Source organism: Neocloeon triangulifer, unplaced genomic scaffold, assembly GCF_031216515.1.
Source record: "Neocloeon triangulifer isolate White Clay Creek 2 clone unplaced genomic scaffold, ASM3121651v1 ptg000003l, whole genome shotgun sequence".
NCBI lineage: Eukaryota > Metazoa > Arthropoda > Insecta > Ephemeroptera > Baetidae > Neocloeon > Neocloeon triangulifer.
Genome location: NW_026775546.1, coordinates 10174833 through 10195178, shown reverse-complemented (window position 1 = coordinate 10195178; position 20346 = coordinate 10174833). Strand labels below are relative to the sequence as shown.

The window sequence follows — 20346 nt, the reverse complement described above, 5'->3', positions numbered from 1 at the left end:
ATTTAAATTACCAGCAATACCAGCTAATTTTTTCATTTTGTCGTAGCACCATTTGTAGATGGCGCAGCAATCGTTTTACGTTCTTTTGCCATGTTTACTACGCAAAAGGCAGGCCAACTTTTGCCGGGGTGTAAGGACGGGATTTGAATTGGCGCTGGATCGATACTAAAATTTAAACATGGACAATTCAACTCCCAGATCCTATAATATAATTGAATATTTTGAATAATTTTTTTCCCATAAATTCAGTTTTTGTTAAGCTACTGTAATAGGATCATAATTAATGTTATTGAGCTCAAAAATTTAATTTTCAAAACAATTTGGTACATCGATCAACAATCGATGAGAGACCATCCCACTTTTCTTTAAACCAACATGGCCGTCCTTCAGTCGATTTGGTAAACAATCGGAGCCGAAGCTACATTGCTCTTATCTCCATTTAGGCATTGCAATGTAAGTGATCTTTTTTTGTAATGACTCCGATAATACCACTTTGTCACAAAAACTAAATCTTTGGCTAATGTTGGGGTTTATCAATGACAAAATTGTTTTTTCCTGCAGGCCGTAGATAATGTAGGCCGACTTTGCCTGGCATTGAGAAGCTGAATAAACACAAAAGTTCACCATGAATGGAAACGCACCTAATGATGAGGCCAAATCTCGACGGTACATCCCCAGACCGGTCGGAACCGGCAACGGTTTCCGGCGGCCAAACCAGCAGCAAAACCCGCAGAAAAGGCAACAGCAGCAACCGCAGCAGCAGGTAGAGAGTAGCAGTCCTCCGGCAGGTCAACAGCACGGAGGACGCAAGGAGGCCGGAGCCCAGCACCAGCCAAAGTGTCAAGACACACAGCCGCTGCCACCTATCAACCTTGAAATGGTCAAGCAGCTTTGGCTTGAAGCCAATTTCATCATAGTTCTCAGAAAGGTTGCTCACTTAATTATTTTATGCATAGCTGAAAAAAATTATAACGTTGTCAAATTTTTCAGAGAGCTGTCCAGCATCCAAACGCACAATTTTACTGTAAACTTTGCAACTATTATTGCATGTCTTTCAACCACTGTGAACAACATTCGCAGGAGCAAAAGCACGGGAAAAATATCAAGGTATAGGAACCTGAGATTATCTTTATCTTACAATTTTGTTCTGATTTTCACATAATGGTTTTTCACAATCATTGTTATTCCTTAGGCTGAAGCAAAGTTGACGACAATCAAAAACCTGCCAACCCCTACTGAAACTCACTTCGAAGCTTTGACCAGTCTTTTGACTGAAACCTACAATAAGGAGGGATTGACCGATGCCGATAAGATCGCAAGATGTGAATTTGCAACGGAAGTGGACAAATTGATTTCCGAAAATCTGCCAGGTGAGAAGTTATATTAGCAACGATCATTGAACTAAACTTTTAAACTTATCCCTGCCTCCTAGGTTGCAATGTTCAAGTTTATGGATCGTCCCTGACTGGGATAGCTCTGAAGCAGGCTGATTTAAATTTAGATTTCATTGTGGCCAAAGATTTGACAGCACCTGAAATGCTGCAGGAAGCATATCAAGTCTTGAGCGCCTCAATGCTTGCTATGTAATCAAAATGAGTTCTGTTTTATTGTGCATATTCACTGTGAATTATTCTCCCTGTAGTGATGTGAAGTCAGACTTCAATAGTGACATCCCTTCTATTTTCTTCACCAATGAGAACAAGTCATTGAATTGTGTACTGAGTTTAAATCACCACGATGCTTCCAACACTTGCAAACTCGTGGAAATGTACACTAATCTAGACCCCCGGGTGAAACCCCTCGGCAGTTGTTTTAGACTGTGGACCAAGGTAGAAATATTGATTAATTGAATTACTTCTAAATCATATTTCTCAATCAGCTCTGCAAGATCGATGACATCCAAATGGCCATGTTGCCTTCTTATTCATACTCGCTGCTACTCATTTACTTCCTGCAGCAACTTGAGCCTCCTGTTCTTCCTGTCATCAAAGATATCAAGGAAGGTTCGTAAACCTTTATATGGAATCAAAAACCCAGGATAAAAATTTCATTTGTAGAGCTCCCTGAGTGGAAGTCGGAGAACACAATGTCATTGGGAGAACTGTGGTACAAACTGTTGCAGTTCTATGCTGTGGATTTCCCCGAATCAAAGAACATTGTCTGCATTAGGCTGAAGGAACCTTTGACCAAAAATGACAAGCATTGGACTTCAAGGAAAATTGCCATCGAAGGTGATGATTTATAATTTATAATAAGTATAATTCCCACTTGACATTCCGTTTAATTGCAGATCCGTACCTCCTTAAACGAAATGTGTCCCGCTACCTGGTCACAACAACCTATGACTACATAATGTCATGCCTCCTGGATGCTTACCAGTACTTTGCAGTGCCCCAAACCGACATTGGACCGCTTTTGGGCACCATTAGACTACCCATGGAAAAATTTCTGCACTTGCCAGAGGTGAAGCTGAATGTTGTTAGGGCTGAACAGAGTGCCATGGATATGATGGACAAGGACCTGAAGAGATTTATCAAGTCTACTGAAAATAAAAAGGTCTACTCTGTTGAGGAACTTGAGCGTGGCGTAAACAAAATGGGTGTCAAGGAAGAATTCCCCTACGGTTTCTATGCCTCCAAGGTTGTTACTCCCAGGGTCGCCGAGGCTATGTGCCAGAGGCTGAGGAAGGAGTCATACAAATTTGACTTTAATGCAAAGAGATATGCTCAGGTCTGTGACTCTGTCTTAGAAAAAGAATTAATTTTGACAGTGACAATTGTAGGAAGTCCCTGTGGTTTGTAATATTTGCCTCATGGATGGCCACACACGCAACGACTGCCCTGACACGTACCTTCCACCTCTGTTAAAACTGCCTCCAATGACCTCGAGATTCCTCAGAGAACTGGACACTATTTGCAAGCAAGAAATGCGTAGGTGTTTTATAATTTGAAACATATATAATTACTTATTTTTAAACCTCTGCAGAAAACTGGCTGCCGTCTGAGGAGGAAGTGACGGAGAGACAGATATTTGTTCACAGTCTGCAGCAGCACTTGAAAATGAAGTTTCCACATGTGAAACTTGAGCTGTTTGGCTCGTCTTGTAATGGTTTTGGCTTCCGCAAATCTGATCTGGACATCTGTCTCACATTTAGCAACAATCCTACTGGAGAGGTATTTCATTCTAGATTTTATTTTTCATTACAAAACAAACTTTTATAGGGAATCAATGATGTGGCTCTGTTTGAGGAGCTTGGAAACGAGCTGAAGACTTACGAGCACATCCAAAATTTACTTACCATCACTACAGCCAAAGTTCCCATCATCAAATTCACTTACCCGAGGATCAGGGTCGAGTGTGATATTAGTTTGTACAACACGTTGGCACAACGCAACACCAGGATGTTGCATCTCTATTCACAAATAGATCGAAGGGTTAAAGTATTTTTTCAGTTTGTGGCCTTACTTTTTCCTCATTTTTCCATATTGTAACAGATTTTGGGGTATACTCTGAAACGCTTTGCCAAGCTGTGTGATATTTGTGATGCCTCCAGAGGCAGCCTGTCTTCGTACGCCTACATTCTCATGGCTATTTACTTCCTGCAGCAATGCGACCCACCTGTCATTCCAGTTCTTCAGGAGGTATTAAAAGATTTAAAATATTTTCAATATCTATGCTAATTTTTCCTGTAAGTTGTACACAACTGAAGAGCAGCCTCAGGTCCTGGTTGAGGGATGGAACACATGGTTCTTTGACGACCTAGATCGTTTGGTAAGCCAACATTAATGTTACTTTTTTATTATTTAATAAAGAAAATTCTGAATTAAATCCATAATGATATGTAAAATATCATTAGAGATATATTATATTGAATTGTTTTATTCTGTAGGACACTGTTTGGTCTGGATATGGAAAAAACACAACTTCAGTTGGAGAACTGTGGTACCAGCTTCTCAGATTCTACACAGAAGAATTCGACTTCAACGAACATGTCATTTCCATTAGACAAGAAGAAAAATTGGTGCGTTTCAAGAAACTTTGGAACTCTAAATGCATTGCAATTGAAGACCCGTTTGATCTGAATCACAACCTTGGATCCGGGCTCTCCAGAAAAAGTATAATGTCTTTAACGGTCATCAACGTAAATCTTAAAAGAGTTTTTCAGTGAATAATTTCATCATCAAAGCCTTCAGGAAAGGCAGAATGCACTTTGGCACACCGATCAGTATGGACGATGTCTCACCTCACTACAGAGAGCTAAGAGTAAGATATATATCTACACTACCAATCATATTAATTATTGATTTTTTTATTTGTTTATTAGGAGTACTTGTTTGACGCACGATACTTGACAGAGGGTCAGGTGCCGAACGATCGAGGATGCCGGATTTGCAAGAAAATTGGACATATTGCTCGTAACTGCCCTAAGCAACAGCTGCAGCAGCAACAGCAGCAGCCAAAACACAAAAACCTAAAGCCCAACAACCAGAACAAACCACAGCAACAGCCAAGACGTGAGAACGAGCCAAGACCTCTGACGGAAACCCAAAGGCAGCCCCCCATTGCTGCTCCAAAACAGGCGCAGCCTCGTCCACCTCCCCTTCAGCAGCCTAAGCCCCAACAGCCTTTTGGCAGCCAAGGGCCTCTACCAGCAGCATTCCAACAAGGTAAAGATGCTCCTGTGAAGACTAAAAGAGTCAGGAAACCCCGGCAGAAGAAAAAAGCTTATGTCGAGGGACTCCCTAGACCTGACAATGGAGAGGAGAAGGCCCCAAAAATTAAGGGCTTCCCCACTCTTATCTTCAAAAGGCGCTTATCTGGCGCTGAGCTTACTTAGCTGAATTTAATGCTAATCGCTAGCAGTTTTTATTAGAGGGTATTAATTATATTGATTATAACGGTTTTAAGCTAAGCATGACTAATTCTTGCTAAATACCACTACAATCTATCCTTAAAGCATGATGTTTTTGTATGTAGATCACAATTTTATTATTCTTAATTGTGAAACTGGCAACGAATTTTTATTTTTTCGTAGTGTAATGCGCTATTTTGAAAATATATGATTTTTTCCAAGTAACTCTGCCCTTTCTTTACCCTGAAAGACCTCACTCATATTGATCATTTAATTTCCACATTCATTGTAGTGAATGGAGGGATGGGCACCCCCTCACCACCTTTGCCTGTAAGTCCAACAAAAGGGCTCCCTGGGGTTGCGGCCAACTCGTCGCCAGCCTTTGACAATTTCATGCGGCTGATGCAGCAGAGAGGAGCACCCTCCATGATGCAGGTGCCTCCTGGCTTTTCTCCGCAACGGCCGTCTCAGCCTCCAGCTCCCTCCGGTCCAAGTGGTCACGGCCACATGTTTTTCCATCCTCGACCACCACAAGCAAATCCACAACATGTGTTCCCAAACGGGATGCCTCCCAGCCAGTTTCCTCAATATTTCACTGGGGCGCCGGTTGCCCACCAAATGGTGAGATATCAAGATGAATTGAAATAAAAAATTACATCCGTGTTGACTTTTAACAGAATTGGCCACAAGCAGGCTTGCAAGGCGGCCAACAGCAGATGTATCAGCATCAGCAACCATTGCCAAGAGGAATGGCTCCGCCTTTGGGCCATCCACAGGCCATGCCCCCTCAGCAGCAATAAACCTGCAGTTTGGCAAGGCAGCATCGGACAACTCTTGCAATTGTAGACCCCTATTTTAATTTTATCTCCACCTTTTTGAATTAATGTGGCCGTCTGATATTCTAATGACAAAAAGCTAACTTGGTGGAAATTTTTGTTGATTTTTTTTTACTGAAATGACTGGACTTTCAAATGACAAGTTTTAAAGTAATTTAAACATAAGAATTCATAGAAGACCAATGCAAGTGACACACATTTTTGTGCCTTTCTAGTTGTCGCATTGCATTTGAAAGTCCTGAAAATGTTAGCTTGATTACCTGCTAAAAGTTGTAGATTTTATGTTTTACAAGAAAGGCTTGAAAAAGCAGTTTTGGGCTACAAAATTTAGTGCTGTAAAACAGAGCGCTGATCCTGTTAACTTAGCAGCTCTCTTTTAATGTTTTAGAATTTCATTTTTTTCCCTTATTGGGCTGTCTTGTTGGTTCCCTGAATTTGTTCCTGTTTTTGTTATTATTTTAAAATCTGTCCAACATGAGGTTTGAAAGTACCTGCTGATCAGCAAGCAAATAGTAGGAATTTGGCTGCACATTTTCCTGTGCCTCTAGCTAGAAAAAACTTGCCTTTTGTGCTAAAGGCAATAGGGATTTTATTGTGCTTGAGAGTAACAATTTGAGGGCGTAAAAAAAATGTACCACAAGGAAGGAATAATGTATAAAATTAAACATCTGATCTCTTTCAATGAATATATTTTTTAAGAAAACTGTAATGATGGGATGACAGTCAAAAATTTCAAAAACAATTATGGCATTTAAGTAATAAACCAATTAAGTTTTAAAACTGTGCTTTTTTCAGACATTTGAATTTATTCACATTGTGTAATTTAGAATTTAGATTATAAAGAAAATCTCAAAAACAAACGTCCCGGATGCCGGGAGAAAAATTCTCCATATTCTATTTGGTAAGGCCACCACTGACCACTGGAACATAAGCTAGTATTAAGATTGGTGCAGCTCTGTCTGTATTAGATAGATTGTGCTTATAATCATAAAATGCAATGAGGTCAAATCGCACAGCGCCTCTCCTCAAAAATCCTTATAATCAATTAATGGTGCCAATTTATCAAAAGATAAAAGGTAATTTTTATTTCACATAATCGGTTATTACTTGATAATTGATTAAAATTATAAAATTTCAATAATATAATAGTAATTATTTTCAATAAATTGATGTTTCTAAAATAATGCTGATTAATTTACATTAAGACAATAACAATTTTTGTGTAGTTATTGCCATTATATTATATAAGTTAAAAATTACTGAAATTAGTTTCTTGCAGACGTCCCAAGGTACGTGCCACACTCCGGGCAGTAGTGATAAGCATCCTTGCAACTTTCAGTGCAATATGGAATAGGGGCGCAGCACCATAAACTAAAAATTGAACAAATAAGCAAAAATAAAATGATTAAATATTTATCATATGTCTTGTGCGGTGCGCACAGCACAAAATACAATGCATTATTTTTTATGTTTTAGCTTACCCAAAAAGGCACAGAAGAAGGGCAATTATATGCGTCTTAGTTCCACTTTTGTGGTCAACCCTCGTTTTTATATCAGCCTTACATGATGGGCAAGAATATCTGCTCGACTTTGGTGGTAAGGGCAAATCTTTGTAGTTAAAAATAATTAATAATTAAGAAATTAAAAATTATTTCAAATTATTTGTATGTCATTTAATCTTAATTACAAATAATGTGTGAAATTAATAAATTATACTGACGGATTACGGTCGTCACCACAGTTGCTGGTTGTCCTCCTGCAACGGGATTGGAGCCCACAACAACGGTCGGTCCCTGAGAGGGTGCTGGAGGAGCAGGGTACAGGGGCTGTTGAACAAACCCAATGGGTGCTCCTGCCGGAGGATAGGGAGGCCCTCCACCGTGCATTTTTTCTTGATGGCTGTAACTTGGCGGTGGGTCCATCATTATGGGCACAGAAAGCAAGTTGAGCAAGTGAAGAGGAAAAGCAAAATGAGTTTAAGCTTTCCTTTGTCGTCCAACGGTACTTTTATTATTGCTTTCAGAGAAAAACACACTAAAGTTGATACACAGATAAATGGGAGATAAGAGCTCGCGCCGAGCTCTATAACATACAGGATTACATATTTGTTCAATGACAGTTTATTTATGATGTTTAATCTCCACACGTCACAAGTGTGAAAAGAAAAGTCATTTAAGCTTTCTGCGTCATTTTTGTCTATATAATATATTATGATGAGTCAAACAAGAGCAAGAAATCTGTAGAAACTTGAAAAATGTGCTTCATTTTGCCATTTTTATTATATCACAATTTTTCATAGTGAAATTTTCGAATTTTTTGTGTTTTAGGACAATCAAACATTTTTTTTCTAACAAGATGAGGAAAATTGGAAATTTAAATGTTAATTTGGAATTTTTATTTATATTTATTCCTATTTTTTATTATTCTTTCTTGGTTGCTGCGCGTAGTCATGCATTTCACAGTAAAATAATTCGCGCCGTTCACTGGCAAACCTCTACTTCATTTTTGGCCACCAGCCCTTCGGTGGCAGCATAAGCGAAGGCAAACAACTGCAGCAGCTGGCGCACGATACAAAATTCAAGACATTCCTCTCGCTCTCTTCTTTTAGAATTAATCACCCCGTTTCGGCCGAATTTCGTCCGCACCGGCGCACCCATGGCGTTGATTTTCTGACCAGAAGCTGTCCTTAAACTCGGACGCAATGTGTATAGGTCCGCTGAAGAGAATTTGCCACTGGGGGCCTGTGACAGCCCTAGGTGAGTCGGTGGCCCACTTGCCGCATTAATTAACATTCCACTGCAGTTTTATGTGATTTCTGTTTTGTTTTTTTAATTATTATAAATTAATTCATATGTGTTCAATTTTTTCCAGCCATTATCAAGAGCATTGTATACATGACTGTGTACTGCAATCGAATGTGGTGGCCTCCGGATTCTTCTGCTGGGGGAGCCCTCAATTTCCTACTTTTTATTTTACTCAGCGGACTCACAATCTTCAACTTCCTCAGTGCCGTTTATGTGGGACCAGGTTTCTTGCCCAACGGATGGTGTCCGGTAAAGAAAAACTTTTCAATTCACAACTAAATTTTAATTGATTTTAATGACATCATCAAATATTCAATCAAAAACAATTTAAACTTTGATCTAGCATATTTACAATTTGTTTCAATTTTTATTACAAGTGCTTTAATGAAAATTTAATAACTCTAAATTTTCTTAATATTTTAATTAAATTTGGTGTATTATTAAGAACATAATTATTTATTTGGGCAATCTTGCTGCATATTATAGGAAAACGAGTCCGACGCCAAGTACCTGCAGGAGTGCAAAGTGTGTGGAGGCTTTAAAGCTCCGCGCTCTCACCATTGCCGCAAGTGCAACCGCTGCGTCACAAAAATGGACCACCACTGTCCGTGGATCAATAACTGCGTGGGTCATCGTAACCACGGCCACTTCACCGCATTCCTCTTCTTTGCCGTTCTTGGCTGCCTTCAATCGTCGTTGGTGCTCACATGCACCCTATATCATGCACTGCACAGAGTGAGTTCATTATTTAATTAAAATACAGTTTATTATTATTATTTTTTTTAATAAAATTCAAAAATTGAAAATAAATTTTTATTTATCAATCAACTTGATTTGATGTTTTTAATTGGAATATTTGTCAATTTAATTTTTCTATATAAATAAAATTTTATGACTTTCCAGGTGAAATATGCATATTACGGAGGCGGCCCAATCATCACTTTTACATTGTACGGTCTAGTGGGCTGTGTTTTCTGTCTTGGCCTTGCCATTGGTGTCGTCCTAGCTGTCGGCATGCTTTTATATTTCCAAGTAAGTTCCTAAGCACTTTTTTTTTTTAATTTAAAACGAAATTTTTTTAATTCAGATGAGAGCAATTATTCGAAACCAGACTGCAATCGAAGACTGGATTTTGGAGAAAGCCAAGTACCGGCGGCTCCATAGTGAAGGAAACCGGACGCCTTTTGTATATCCTTATAATTTAGGTTGTTGGAAAAATCTGAGACAGGTGAATAACTTAAATGCAAAAAATAATGAGAAAAAAACTATATTTTACTCTATTTAGGTAATAACTTTGACCTGCGAGCCTGTAGGCGATGGAGTTGAGTGGCCAGTTGTCGAAGGCTGTGACCAGTACACTTTTACTGTAAGCTTGATTTTGTTTCCTCATATTTCTGTTTCCATAAACAATTCTTCAAATTTTATCCAACTAAAAAATTGTAATAATAATCAAAGTTCCTTCAATTTACAATTAGTAGAAAAACACATAATTTTAATCGGCGTTTAAAGCGACTGAATTCAACTGAAATACTTCAGGAAATATCTTCTGAACATGGATTTCATTTTATTTTTAGGTTGAGCAGCTTTTACAAAAGCAGGAGAAGCGGCAACGTGCCCGAAAGTACGAAGTCTTAAAAAATTATTCTGGTGCGTGGCTGCCCATCTCACACGGGTTGTACACCCTTTTCTGCCCTCCATACAGCGACGAGCCGAGACTGAGATTGAGGCAGGGCAACGTTGTGCTTGTTACAAGGTGGAAAAAGCACTGGCTCTTTGGCGAGCTCGAACTGGCCTCGGAACACGGCCTCAAAGAGAAATGGCGACTGAGAGGCTGGTTTCCTCGAAACATCGCCGTTGATCTGATTGACGCCACCGACGAGGAGGATGAAGAGGAGGATATTGTGGAGACGAAGAAGAAGAAATGACGATGCTTTTTATGGAAAGAAGCACTTTTCTGTTCTAGTCTTGAGTGTTTGTCTGAATTTTCCCGAGAAGCTGTACATCTAACAAAAGTGAGGCGCTTTGTGTGACAATTTGTAAGCTATTTTGCTATTTTTGTTAAGTTATAACTGCTTATTTTGTTACTTTTCTTGTTTTTTATAAATAATAAATCAACACTGGCAGTTCAATGCACTGCTTTTGAATGACGAAATAAATGTTTTTTTTTTTTTTTTAAAGAAATTTACATTTTTGGATAAAATAATTCTCTACCAAAAATATATGGTGAATACTCAAGACAGTTAAAAATTACTGTTTAAAAATTAAAGGAACCTAAATTTATATTAAATTTTAAGTCATTTATACTTTTCTGACCAAAATTACTCTCCTTACTGAAAAATATTGAGAGAAACATTTTAAAATGATTTATTTTTGAGCTTGTAAAGGAGACAGCAATGAACGCAAAAGTGAAAGAAACGCTTGTGCAGACAGTGCTGCCGCCGCGGGGGCGGCCGGAGGCGCGCGGTGGAGGAGCAGGAGGGCGGTCAGAGGGCGCTTTGGGTAGGCACCCCACCACCGAGAACTCGCTCCTGGCAGTCCTCGCAGAAGCGATCCGCGCGCGCGGCAGTTCGTCGGCGCCTCTCGTCCGTCCGCAGCAACTCGTCCGTCCGACCGACCGAGCTGACAGAACAAGCGAGACACTCTCGGCAGCATGCGTCTGCTCGCTGTGGCCGCCCTCGTCGTGCTCGCGGCGGCGGCGGCGGCCGCCTCCTCCGCCTCGGCGCTCACCTTCCAGCAGGTGCTCGCCCTCACCAACACCGGACACCGCATCTCCGACGACATCGACGTCGACCCCTGCAAGAACAGTGAGTGCTGTGTTTTTCTTTTGATAATATGCGCGCACGTTCCGCTCTCGAGACCCACGTGATATTTTGTTTTGAGAAGTGACATTAAACTTTGAACTGTCCTCAAAACAACATCGCATACTACCAATTGCTGAATATTTAAAAAAAAAACTTTATAATTTAATAGTAAAATATTTGTTAGAAAGGGAAAAATTATTGTTTCAAAATTTTAAAATTTGTTTACATAACTTATATTTTAATTATACTTTATTGAATTTTTATTTTCCCCTAGCCCTTATATTTCTGAGAGAATTATTCCAAAATTCAAGTATGTATTATACACCATAAAACATATTTTTATATTTTATATTGCTCTCAGTTTTCAGGCTTTGTCAGGGGCATTCCCAGATGTATTAAGGAATAATCAATTTTTTTTAGTACAGTAAAAATACCTCCTATTAAAGAAACACCAGAAATTTACACCCAACCATATTTAAAGTGATACAATTATGAACTACGCAATTACACGAATTAAGTTTTTTAGCCTTATTATCGACGAAGCCCGCTTATTTCTTCTAACTTTTATATTTTTCAACTTTTTATTAGCCTCACTGCTGATTTTCTCTCAACTCTCGCGTTTGAAAGCCCGCATTGGAAATTTATGTAACTGTACAAACAGGACTGGGCAAGTGAAATTCCAGGAAAATTGCCTGTCCTGCCCTGAGGAGGATGAGGCAGCTGAGACTTATTCTCAGCATTGTCAGCACTTCTCGTTAATTGCAGGAAGTGCCTTCCATAAACTTTTCTCAATATACCCTTTATGTTTCCAACAGAAACTGCTGATTTGATATTGGAAATTTTCTAGAAAAGCTTTCTGGCGGCTATAAATTTTATTTTCCGCGATCGTGACGTTCGATAATGGGATTCAAAAAGGACTAATCAAAAAATTGCCAGCAGCTAAAACGCATTCCAAGTCTCCGGCTTAACTGCCTCATTATCATGGTTAACCATTGATTAACATTCTATTTTTAATTTTTAATTCTGATTCTACCAAGGTATCTCACATTTATGTTTGTAAACTTCATATTCCAAAAAAAAATTATAAAACAATTTATATAATGAAATTGACAATTATTCCATATTTAAAAAAAAATATACTTGATGGAAAATATTTCAACACTTATAAAATATGGAAAATTTCCTTTCCAAAAGGTCAAAAATGTACTCAATAAATTTTGTATTCTGATTTTTAATTAATTTGTAAGTAGCGTTAAAATTATTCAACCACAGAATTAAAAAAATACTAAAACGCTGAATTTTTTAAAGCAAAAGTTATTGCAGCATAAAACTTTTGCCTAACCCTAATTAAGGAAGCGTTAATTACATTTATTATATTGCTAATTACGCCACATCATTGCTCCGCAAATTTCTCTCTCGTGCTGCAACGGCGCTTGCTCGCAAATAAATCAACGAAATTTTAATTATGCAGAGAACAAACTGCGGCTCTCTTGATGCACACGGAAAGTGCAATTACACTGCAGTTAAATTCCAACAAGTGACATTTGCTTGCAATTCCCACGGCGGCAAAATAAAACGGCGTTTTCATTTAAAAGACACCCCAGCTTAATTAAAAGCACTACCTGTCCTCTCGCAGTGTAAAACAAAGTTGGAGAGCAAAAACAGATAGAGATTTATTTCAAAAAATTTTATTTCACCGGCGCTTGTCCCGGAGTTGAATTTAATTCTTGTCGACGGTTTTTGTTCATAATCTTTTCTTGTAGGGATTCTTGCTCGCTGAGAGTGCAGCAGACAATTAGCAGCACACACAGTTTTGTTGTTCGTCTCGTGCCGAGGAGTTCTTTCTATTTTTTTCTAACTGACTCCTCTTTTGACACAAGAGAGATGAGTTTCGTTGACGTAGAAGTTTCTTCATTACAAAGTTACATGGCTGTTCTCACATGACTTCTCACGGATGAAGAAGCGTTTTAGTTATTTTAATTATAATTTTTATTTTATTATATTAATTATTTAAATTTTTAATATTGTGTTGCTCTATAAGATAAGTGAAAATTGTCAAAACTTATATTAACAAATAAATTGTATAAAATATAAAAATTTAATTAAATATATTTAATTGAATTTTTTGGGTGCTAATTTTTTATCGAAGAAACGATATAAACTTTTTTTATATTTTTAATTCAATCAATAAAATTAAATTTAAAATAATTATCCGTTTTCTTTTTTAGTGAATTCTGAAAGCATTTAATGTTCTAAATTTAGTAAATTTTGATTATTAACTTGTTTGGAATTAGATATAATCATTAATATAATTTTATTATTTATTTCAAATATGCAATAAAATTGCGATCGTTTCAGCTAAAATAATATTTTACAACTTTGCTAAAACTTTGAGTTGACCATGAAAATCTATAATACGAAAAGGCATCCAGCGGGTTTATCATAATGCATCTTGCACATGCATGCTCTAGGCGATTGACCGCGCACTGAATCAATGATGCAACCGCTAATTATTGGAGCATGCCAAGGGTGGCTATGCAATTAATTTGCTGCACTGGATTTCCTGCAATTTAATGGTCCATCAGCCAACAATTAATAACTAGTTCCGAACGAAGCTAAGCCATCTGCATCCTCAATATAAATATGGCATTTTGTTAGAATTAATAATTGTATTGAATAAAGACAAAACTATACTTTTTTGCGAAAAGAATTTTAATATTTTGTACTAATTGTACTTAAAATTTTAATACAATTTTTGTGAAAAATATCTTTGAACTATCGACAATTAAGCATTAATTTAAATTAATTTAAAAAAGGGTTTCCTGCTAAAGTGGCAAACTGAATTATTTATCATTATTAGATTCATTACAAACAGATACGGCTTTAGATAATTGCTTGAATTTTAATTGATCAATAAGTATTAAAATATATAGAAAACAAATGGAATTCAACGAAAAAAATTATAGTGGGCAAATCCTCATAATGCTATCTTTGTTTCAGTCTTTTTGAGAATCGGAAGTTTAAGTTGCTTTCCTTGAAAAACAATTCATATGTCAAAAACATTGATCAAGAATAGTTTTTATATTTCAGAAATTTACGAGATAAGAATATTTTATACACGGTTTCTGTCAAGTAAAAATAAGATGGGAATATTGTTGATTTTAATCTCTGGTAAATGGGAAATAACAATGTACAAACTGGTGTTGTCATCTTTCGACGTTTTGCTAAGTAAACAGGATCCAAGTCTAGTCGTTTCAAGAGCAAAAAAATCACCCTTCGAGGATCTAATGTCGTCTAATGTTCGTTCAAGAATTTTAGTTTTTTTTTGCAGTTTAAAAAGTGCTTTCAAAAGGCGATAACGTATGGATGGAACAAACAAAAAAACTGCATTAATGTGACAGCACCATTCTCTGCAGAGGTGCAAGAGAGCGAGGGGCATTTTCTCGTTCGGCTGCATTATCGATCAAAAGGGGCAGGTGAGAGCGCGAGATGGGCCTATGTGCAGTGGAGCTGCACTTTAGGCCACTGCGGGCGCAAAGGCCGCTTTTACCTGCCCGCCGGGCGAAATCATATTTTGTTGACATGTGATCGTGTTTGCGTGCAGACGACGAGAAGAAAACTGCGGTGGCGGCAAGGGAGCGGCGGGCAAAAAAGACCCCTTTGCAGAAAACCTACCTCAATCAGAAATGGATGGCCGCTCTTTCTTCTCGTTGCCTTTTCACAGGCTGAGCTCCTCTTTTGCAAACAGGAAAATGTTTGCGTGACTCGCGCTTTCTGCGGTTTTGCAAATTTTTTACCTTGAAGATTTTTTAAAATTTCCTAATTTTCACTTTGTTTAATTTTTATTCTAATTTTCAAGTATTTCATTTTGTGCGATTGTTATATTGCAATGGCAAATATTATAGAATTTAATGATACAAAAAATTATTTTTTTTTTTATCTACCTCTGATGGAATTATTTTTAAACTTTTTTTTTAAACAACAAAATATTTCAGTTAATTCAGTTAACTGGGCTTGCTAATAATTAAGTAAAATAGCTCTATAAAATTTTGAGAAATCTATTATTTAGTTTAAAGAAATTCGATGTTGCAATTCAAGTGTTAAATTGTAGCATTGAAAGTGCCGAAAATTTGACCTGGTTCTGTCTCTCAAATTATTATTTGAAGATGGATCACAACACTAATTTAATTACTTTCCAATGAGAGCAACGCGATAAGTACCTAATTGTTAGGTCAACCAGCACCCATTGTATTCGGGTTTTTTTTTATCTTGGCGAACTGATGCGGCGGACAGTGTTCCATCCGGGCCGCGTTTCGCATCTGAACTCATGGGTTCTTTTTATATTTTTATCTCAACATTTAACTCCACACATATGAGCGAAACCGCACGGCAGCCGAGCTGAATGTATAAATTTTTGCTCTCTGCAAGCATTTGAGAGCACACATGTGTGGAGTTTGTTATCTGGAAAGTTCATCGCCATTGCACTTTTGATTACTGGAAGGTCAAAAGCAATGTGCGAGACTTTATGTGAATCTCTCTCGAATCTCGACCGCAAAACTCTGCGCGGGTTGTTCGAAAAGTGGAGTGGACCAAAAAGGTGCTGATAAATAATGGAGAATTTGAAACATTTAAAGATTCAAATTGAAGGTTAAAAAAAAATACATGCAGCTTTGAAATTAATTTTTTAATTAAAAAAAAAAATCTTAGAACTGAAAAAAATTATAATTTTGCATTAAAGGCAAGAAATTGAAATGAATTGGCCTCATCTTATTTTTGCTCACTTGAAATGAATTAATGCTTGAAGATATCTTAATTTAATGGATGTTTCTTTTCTCGTCTCTTTTCCTCAACGCTGCTAGTGGAGAAAAAACCAAATCATTTTATGACGCTCAATTTCCTCCTCTGCTGTTCAGTTCAATTAAAAATGCAATCCGGCCACTTCTCGGAAGCGGCCGCCTCTTTTTTGTTATAATTGCCTTTCATGACTGCTGCATCTATATAATAAATACATCGGCGCACAAAATAATATACAAAACAAATTGTTGCCAAGCGGCTGCGACCAATTAGAGAAAGAGCAGATGAGCTGCTGGGGTTCACGCGCAGTGAAATGAAAACTTGTTATATTATTGCTTCGTGAGCTTTTGTAATTATTATTTTCTGAAATTGCGTGATGTGCACTGAATTTACCATTTACGACGCCCATTAGAAAAAATACGATTGCGCCGAATGCGAAGTTTGGCGGAAAAAGATCATAAATCTATCAATTGCAAAATTTTTTTAAAATTGAATCGACCTCATCAAATTTCCTTAAGGAAAGAAAAACGCTTTTGGTTATTATTGTAATTAATTTTTTTTAAATCATAATTTCCAAATTTTTTCCTTCGTTTGATGTTGATTATGTGCAGATCTCTTGTGTAGAGTGTTTTATATTTTTGTAACAAGAGTAATGTGTGCACACCTTCAGGGGATTGACCTTCACTTTTGTTGCTTGACAACAGAATGAGTCCAGTGGCTCCTGCAATCGCAAAAATAAATCGCTCCTGAAGCAACTTTTTCTGCTTTAAAGATCCCGATCCTGTTATTACGCAACAAGAAACAAATTGGCGAGATTCCTCTTTTGTGTTGTGTGCGATGAAAAGCTTTTTGCATTCATTATCCTGCCTGATCCTTCCAGTTTGAATATACTTAAAAATTTAACGATTTATGCTGCTATCACCCAGCATGGCTGTTAAATTCCAGTATAAAAAGGCTACAGATGTTATATTGTTATATAGACTGACGAAAATGTTGATATTTTTGTCCTTTCCTTGGTTCTTTCTTAGAGTTTTCGTTCAAAATAGAGATTATTACTTACAAAAACGAAGGGAATATAGAACTATAAAATTAAAATTCAACTAGAAACTAGAAAATAAGCGCAAAGCTTAGTTTTAAGTAATTTTATAATTACTTCCATTTTAAATTATGGTGTCTATATATAAAAAATTTGTTTTTTTCAAAAGGTGCATGTTTTTTTTTTCATTTTGAACGAAAAAGTCCTAGGTATAAAGTCGTTTATAAGCAAAGAAACCTCTCTAAATAAACTTTCATTAAAACAATTTAGAAAAATTAAAATTTTCGTAATTTTTTTCTCATAGATTTATGATTCATTTGATTCTCAAGGAGGATAGGGCACTAAATTTAAAAAATAAATACCAAAAAAAAAAACACGCCAAAATAAACTCATATATTTTAAATAAGAACAATACATCAAAAGATCCATCAACATCAGAGAGAATGAATATTGGAGGATAATAATAAAAAAAAAAAACATTTTCGCCAATATATTTATTATATTAAGGAAAAAGAATTTTTATTTAATTAATTAATTATTGATTTTGATTCCGATGAATTCAGCTTAAAACCTCATTTTTTTATCATTTTACCCAAACGCAAATTATCGTCTTGAAAATATCATATTTTGTAAGGTGAATGACTCTGCAGTCTGGTCAATTATTTTTCAAGGCTATTTTTTGAAACAAAATTAGCCATGCGTTACACGCAGGATATGCAAATTCTCATTACCAAAAGCCTTTCTTGGAAACAAGTTGGAGTCTTATTTTTCGAAATTATCCAGATTATTTTTTTCCATTTAAGGCAAAGTAGATAATAATTTCAATTCAAGCTTCCTCCTGCGGGACTGGGAAACTACTTATTAGCTCTGTGCTGAGAGAAATATGCGTCATCTCGGGTGGAAATGTGCAATACACACAAAACATGAAGGGGTCTTTTTATCTCGACTTGAAATCATCTCACCGGGCGCGGAGCGCAATTTCAAAAGCCCCTCTTTTTCAGCAGCGTGCGACGACGATTGAGCGAGAAAGGGAATTGGCCGGTTGAATGAGACGAGATAATCTCCTTTGCTGCCTTTCAGCCGATTTATTTCACCCATATATATTGAATCTAATTTGGTAAATGACCTGGATATGATCGATGGCGACCAGTTTCTTTTTTAAAACGCCTCAGAAGGACAACATTCGCAATGAAAAAATTTTTCATAAATTCAAAAAGAAGAAGAATTAAAAGAAAAACCTTTACTAGATGAAATATTTTTAAAAATTAAAAAAATAAAGATTTTATAAATTAATTCAAGAGATAAATTAAAATGTGAATTTCAATTAACTTTTTATTATTTAGAATGGAAACTTGAGAAAGTCAAGTGACCCTGTGCGTCTCTCTTCATTAAAATTTTTTGTTGCACGTGATTGTTGGCGGGTTGCGAAAAACGAGAGCACAACACAAACAAAGGCGAGGATGACTTTTAATTTGGTGCGCCAGCACACCGGCATATTTTTATAGCCTCTGCAGGATAATAACCGCACATACACATCAATTATCGTGCAAATTATTCGGCCATTACCGCACTGCTAAATGGCTAATAATAAAAAGAGGCTGTACGGCGGCGCCGAAGGGCGATTTAATTAAAAATAAAAATGGCACCAGATTTTCCAACCCCAATTGCCGCCGCAGAGCAGACAAAAAAAATTGGAAACCGCACATTCTGCGGTTTAGCCGATTTTAATAAACTGTTGTTAAAAAAAAATAGTTAACATTATTTTGTATAAAATTGTCTCATTCATTTATTCTAAAAAAAAAATAATATGTACACAATAAATAATTAAAAATAGCTTTGTGCAAGATGTTATAATACATAGACTTAAACGAGATAATTTTGAGAAAACGGCATCATGATGGAAATTGAAAAATTTACCTTCCCTCTAAAGGTAGCGTTTTTTTTTTATCATTCTTTTATTCATGAATTATATTCTAACCAAAATAATACCGTAAAAACGTCCACATTTTTCTGCAAAATACCTAATAGATGAAACTAAATTTAAGATTTTGCAAAAAAATCATTGCACGCTCTCTGTGAAATCTTAAAATATTCATAGTTTTGGAAATGAAGAGTCGGGCTTTTCCTCGTTGTAAAAATGGTTTTTATTCAAAAACAAATAGAAAATGCAAAAAATTAGCAAATTTGCTAATTTTTCTTGCTCATGAAATAAGGTCGCAGACCGTGACCGAAACTGGTAGAGCCATTTGTTTTTTAATAAAAACAATTTTTACAACGAGGAAAAGCCCGAATTTTCATTACCATGATCAACTTCTTTAAACAATATTTATATAGTTTTATTACAAATTGCCTTGAATGTTTGTTTTCGATCTGATGCAATAAGCTCAATTTAGCAACCTCTTCTTAAAGGCCGTTTGAACCCATAAACTTTCCTCAATTATTTTTTTACTCAAAGTAGCAACCTCTTCTTAAAGGCCGTTTGAACTCATAAACTTTCCTCAATTATTTTTTTACCCAAAGTACCAAAGCTCAATCGCTGACTAGACAGCATGATTTTTGCAATTCAACTCTTTATACGAAGCGGCCGAGATCACAAAGTTCGAACGTACTTATTTAAAACGTGCGCAGTCAATAAAAATTTAAATCAATTCGGCCTCAAGTGAGACATTTCATGTTACTCGCGCACGTTGTTTGCTTTGCCCCAATTGACCCGAGAGCTCTTGCTGGATAAACAAGTGCGTGCAAAGGTCACCAAAATTTATCATTCCACCTCTCGGAGTGCATGCGAGTGAGAGAAAAAAAAACACCGGTGGCGGATAAAATTTCACGGCACATCAGGCAGGCGCCCCCACAATGCTCACTGGCCGCGGCTTTGCTGCTGCTGTGTCGAACGAGAAGACTTACAAATTATAAAGAGCAAAAAGCTACAGCACCACTCGTTTTAACCCCTTTGCCCATCATCGCTTCGCTCTCTCTCTCTCTCCCGCTCGCTCGCTCTTTCAGCATCATTTTGCCCGACAAAAACGAGAAGCGCGCCTCGATATTAAATTACACCGCGACGCATCCCTTTGTCATTTCAAAAACACACGCACGCAAAAACAACAAAACGCTCTCCAACTTTTGCCTCCGAACAGGAACGGACTGCCTGCCAACTCGGTCGTCTGGAAAACGCCAGAAATTGGACACTGCTTATTTTTATTTTATGACTGGAACACCTTGAGTA

At 36.9% G+C, this 20346-nt stretch overlaps 4 protein-coding genes across 4 annotated transcripts in view; 3 read left to right on the top strand and 1 right to left on the bottom strand.

Moving 5' to 3' along the window:
* Positions 1–117: 117 nt before the first annotated feature.
* On the top strand, positions 118–6473 carry LOC132193151 (terminal uridylyltransferase 4-like). Its single transcript, XM_059613588.1, has 19 exons — positions 118–453; positions 562–928; positions 991–1107; positions 1193–1370; positions 1433–1583; positions 1643–1829; positions 1880–2003; positions 2058–2231; positions 2291–2730; positions 2783–2930; positions 2986–3173; positions 3222–3440; positions 3495–3641; positions 3694–3771; positions 3890–4115; positions 4166–4263; positions 4325–4667; positions 5145–5473; positions 5530–6473. Exons 2-19 carry the CDS (start codon positions 626–628, stop codon positions 5650–5652), a joined length of 3573 nt encoding a protein of 1190 aa, XP_059469571.1. The 5' UTR covers positions 118–453; positions 562–625; the 3' UTR covers positions 5653–6473.
* LOC132193154 (lipopolysaccharide-induced tumor necrosis factor-alpha factor-like) lies at positions 6361–7733 on the bottom strand. Its single transcript, XM_059613593.1, has 3 exons — positions 7409–7733; positions 7170–7296; positions 6361–7059 (listed from the first exon to the last, which is right to left on the bottom strand). Exons 1-3 carry the CDS (start codon positions 7611–7613, stop codon positions 6954–6956), a joined length of 438 nt encoding a protein of 145 aa, XP_059469576.1. The 5' UTR covers positions 7614–7733; the 3' UTR covers positions 6361–6953.
* Positions 7734–8236: 503 nt separating this feature from the next.
* LOC132192401 (palmitoyltransferase ZDHHC6) lies at positions 8237–10648 on the top strand. Its single transcript, XM_059612352.1, has 7 exons — positions 8237–8444; positions 8560–8741; positions 8979–9227; positions 9396–9524; positions 9580–9720; positions 9778–9858; positions 10067–10648. The coding sequence occupies exons 1-7, from the start codon at positions 8390–8392 to the stop codon at positions 10415–10417; spliced, it is 1188 nt and encodes a 395-aa protein (XP_059468335.1). The 5' UTR covers positions 8237–8389; the 3' UTR covers positions 10418–10648.
* A 380-nt stretch (positions 10649–11028) lies between these two features.
* The window catches only part of LOC132193094 (protein tolkin-like), a 22586-nt gene continuing 13268 nt past the window's right edge, over positions 11029–20346 (top strand). The window contains exon 1 of the mRNA XM_059613476.1: positions 11029–11296. Within this exon, the coding sequence (XP_059469459.1) occupies positions 11143–11296 (154 nt within the window). The 5' untranslated portion in view covers positions 11029–11142. The remainder of the gene's footprint in view (positions 11297–20346) is intronic.

Bases quoted from the DNA above. Each gene is read 5' to 3' on its own strand.
- LOC132193151 (XM_059613588.1), top strand. From the start codon at position 626: ATGAATGGAAACGCACCTAATGATGAGGCCAAATCTCGACGGTACATC. The intron at 1,371-1,432 runs GTGAGAAGTTAT...CCTGCCTCCTAG, and splicing joins GATTTCCGAAAATCTGCCAG to GTTGCAATGTTCAAGTTTAT. The intron at 4,264-4,324 runs GTAAGATATATA...TTTGTTTATTAG, and splicing joins CTCACTACAGAGAGCTAAGA to GAGTACTTGTTTGACGCACG.
- LOC132192401 (XM_059612352.1), top strand. From the start codon at position 8,390: ATGTGTATAGGTCCGCTGAAGAGAATTTGCCACTGGGGGCCTGTGACA. The intron at 8,445-8,559 runs GTGAGTCGGTGG...AATTTTTTCCAG, and splicing joins GGGGCCTGTGACAGCCCTAG to CCATTATCAAGAGCATTGTA. The intron at 9,525-9,579 runs GTAAGTTCCTAA...TTTTTAATTCAG, and splicing joins GCATGCTTTTATATTTCCAA to ATGAGAGCAATTATTCGAAA.
- LOC132193154 (XM_059613593.1), bottom strand. From the start codon at position 7,613: ATGATGGACCCACCGCCAAGTTACAGCCATCAAGAAAAAATGCACGGT. The intron at 7,297-7,408 runs GTCAGTATAATT...TTAACTACAAAG, and splicing joins TGTGGTGACGACCGTAATCC to ATTTGCCCTTACCACCAAAG. The intron at 7,060-7,169 runs GTAAGCTAAAAC...TTCAATTTTTAG, and splicing joins CTTCTTCTGTGCCTTTTTGG to TTTATGGTGCTGCGCCCCTA.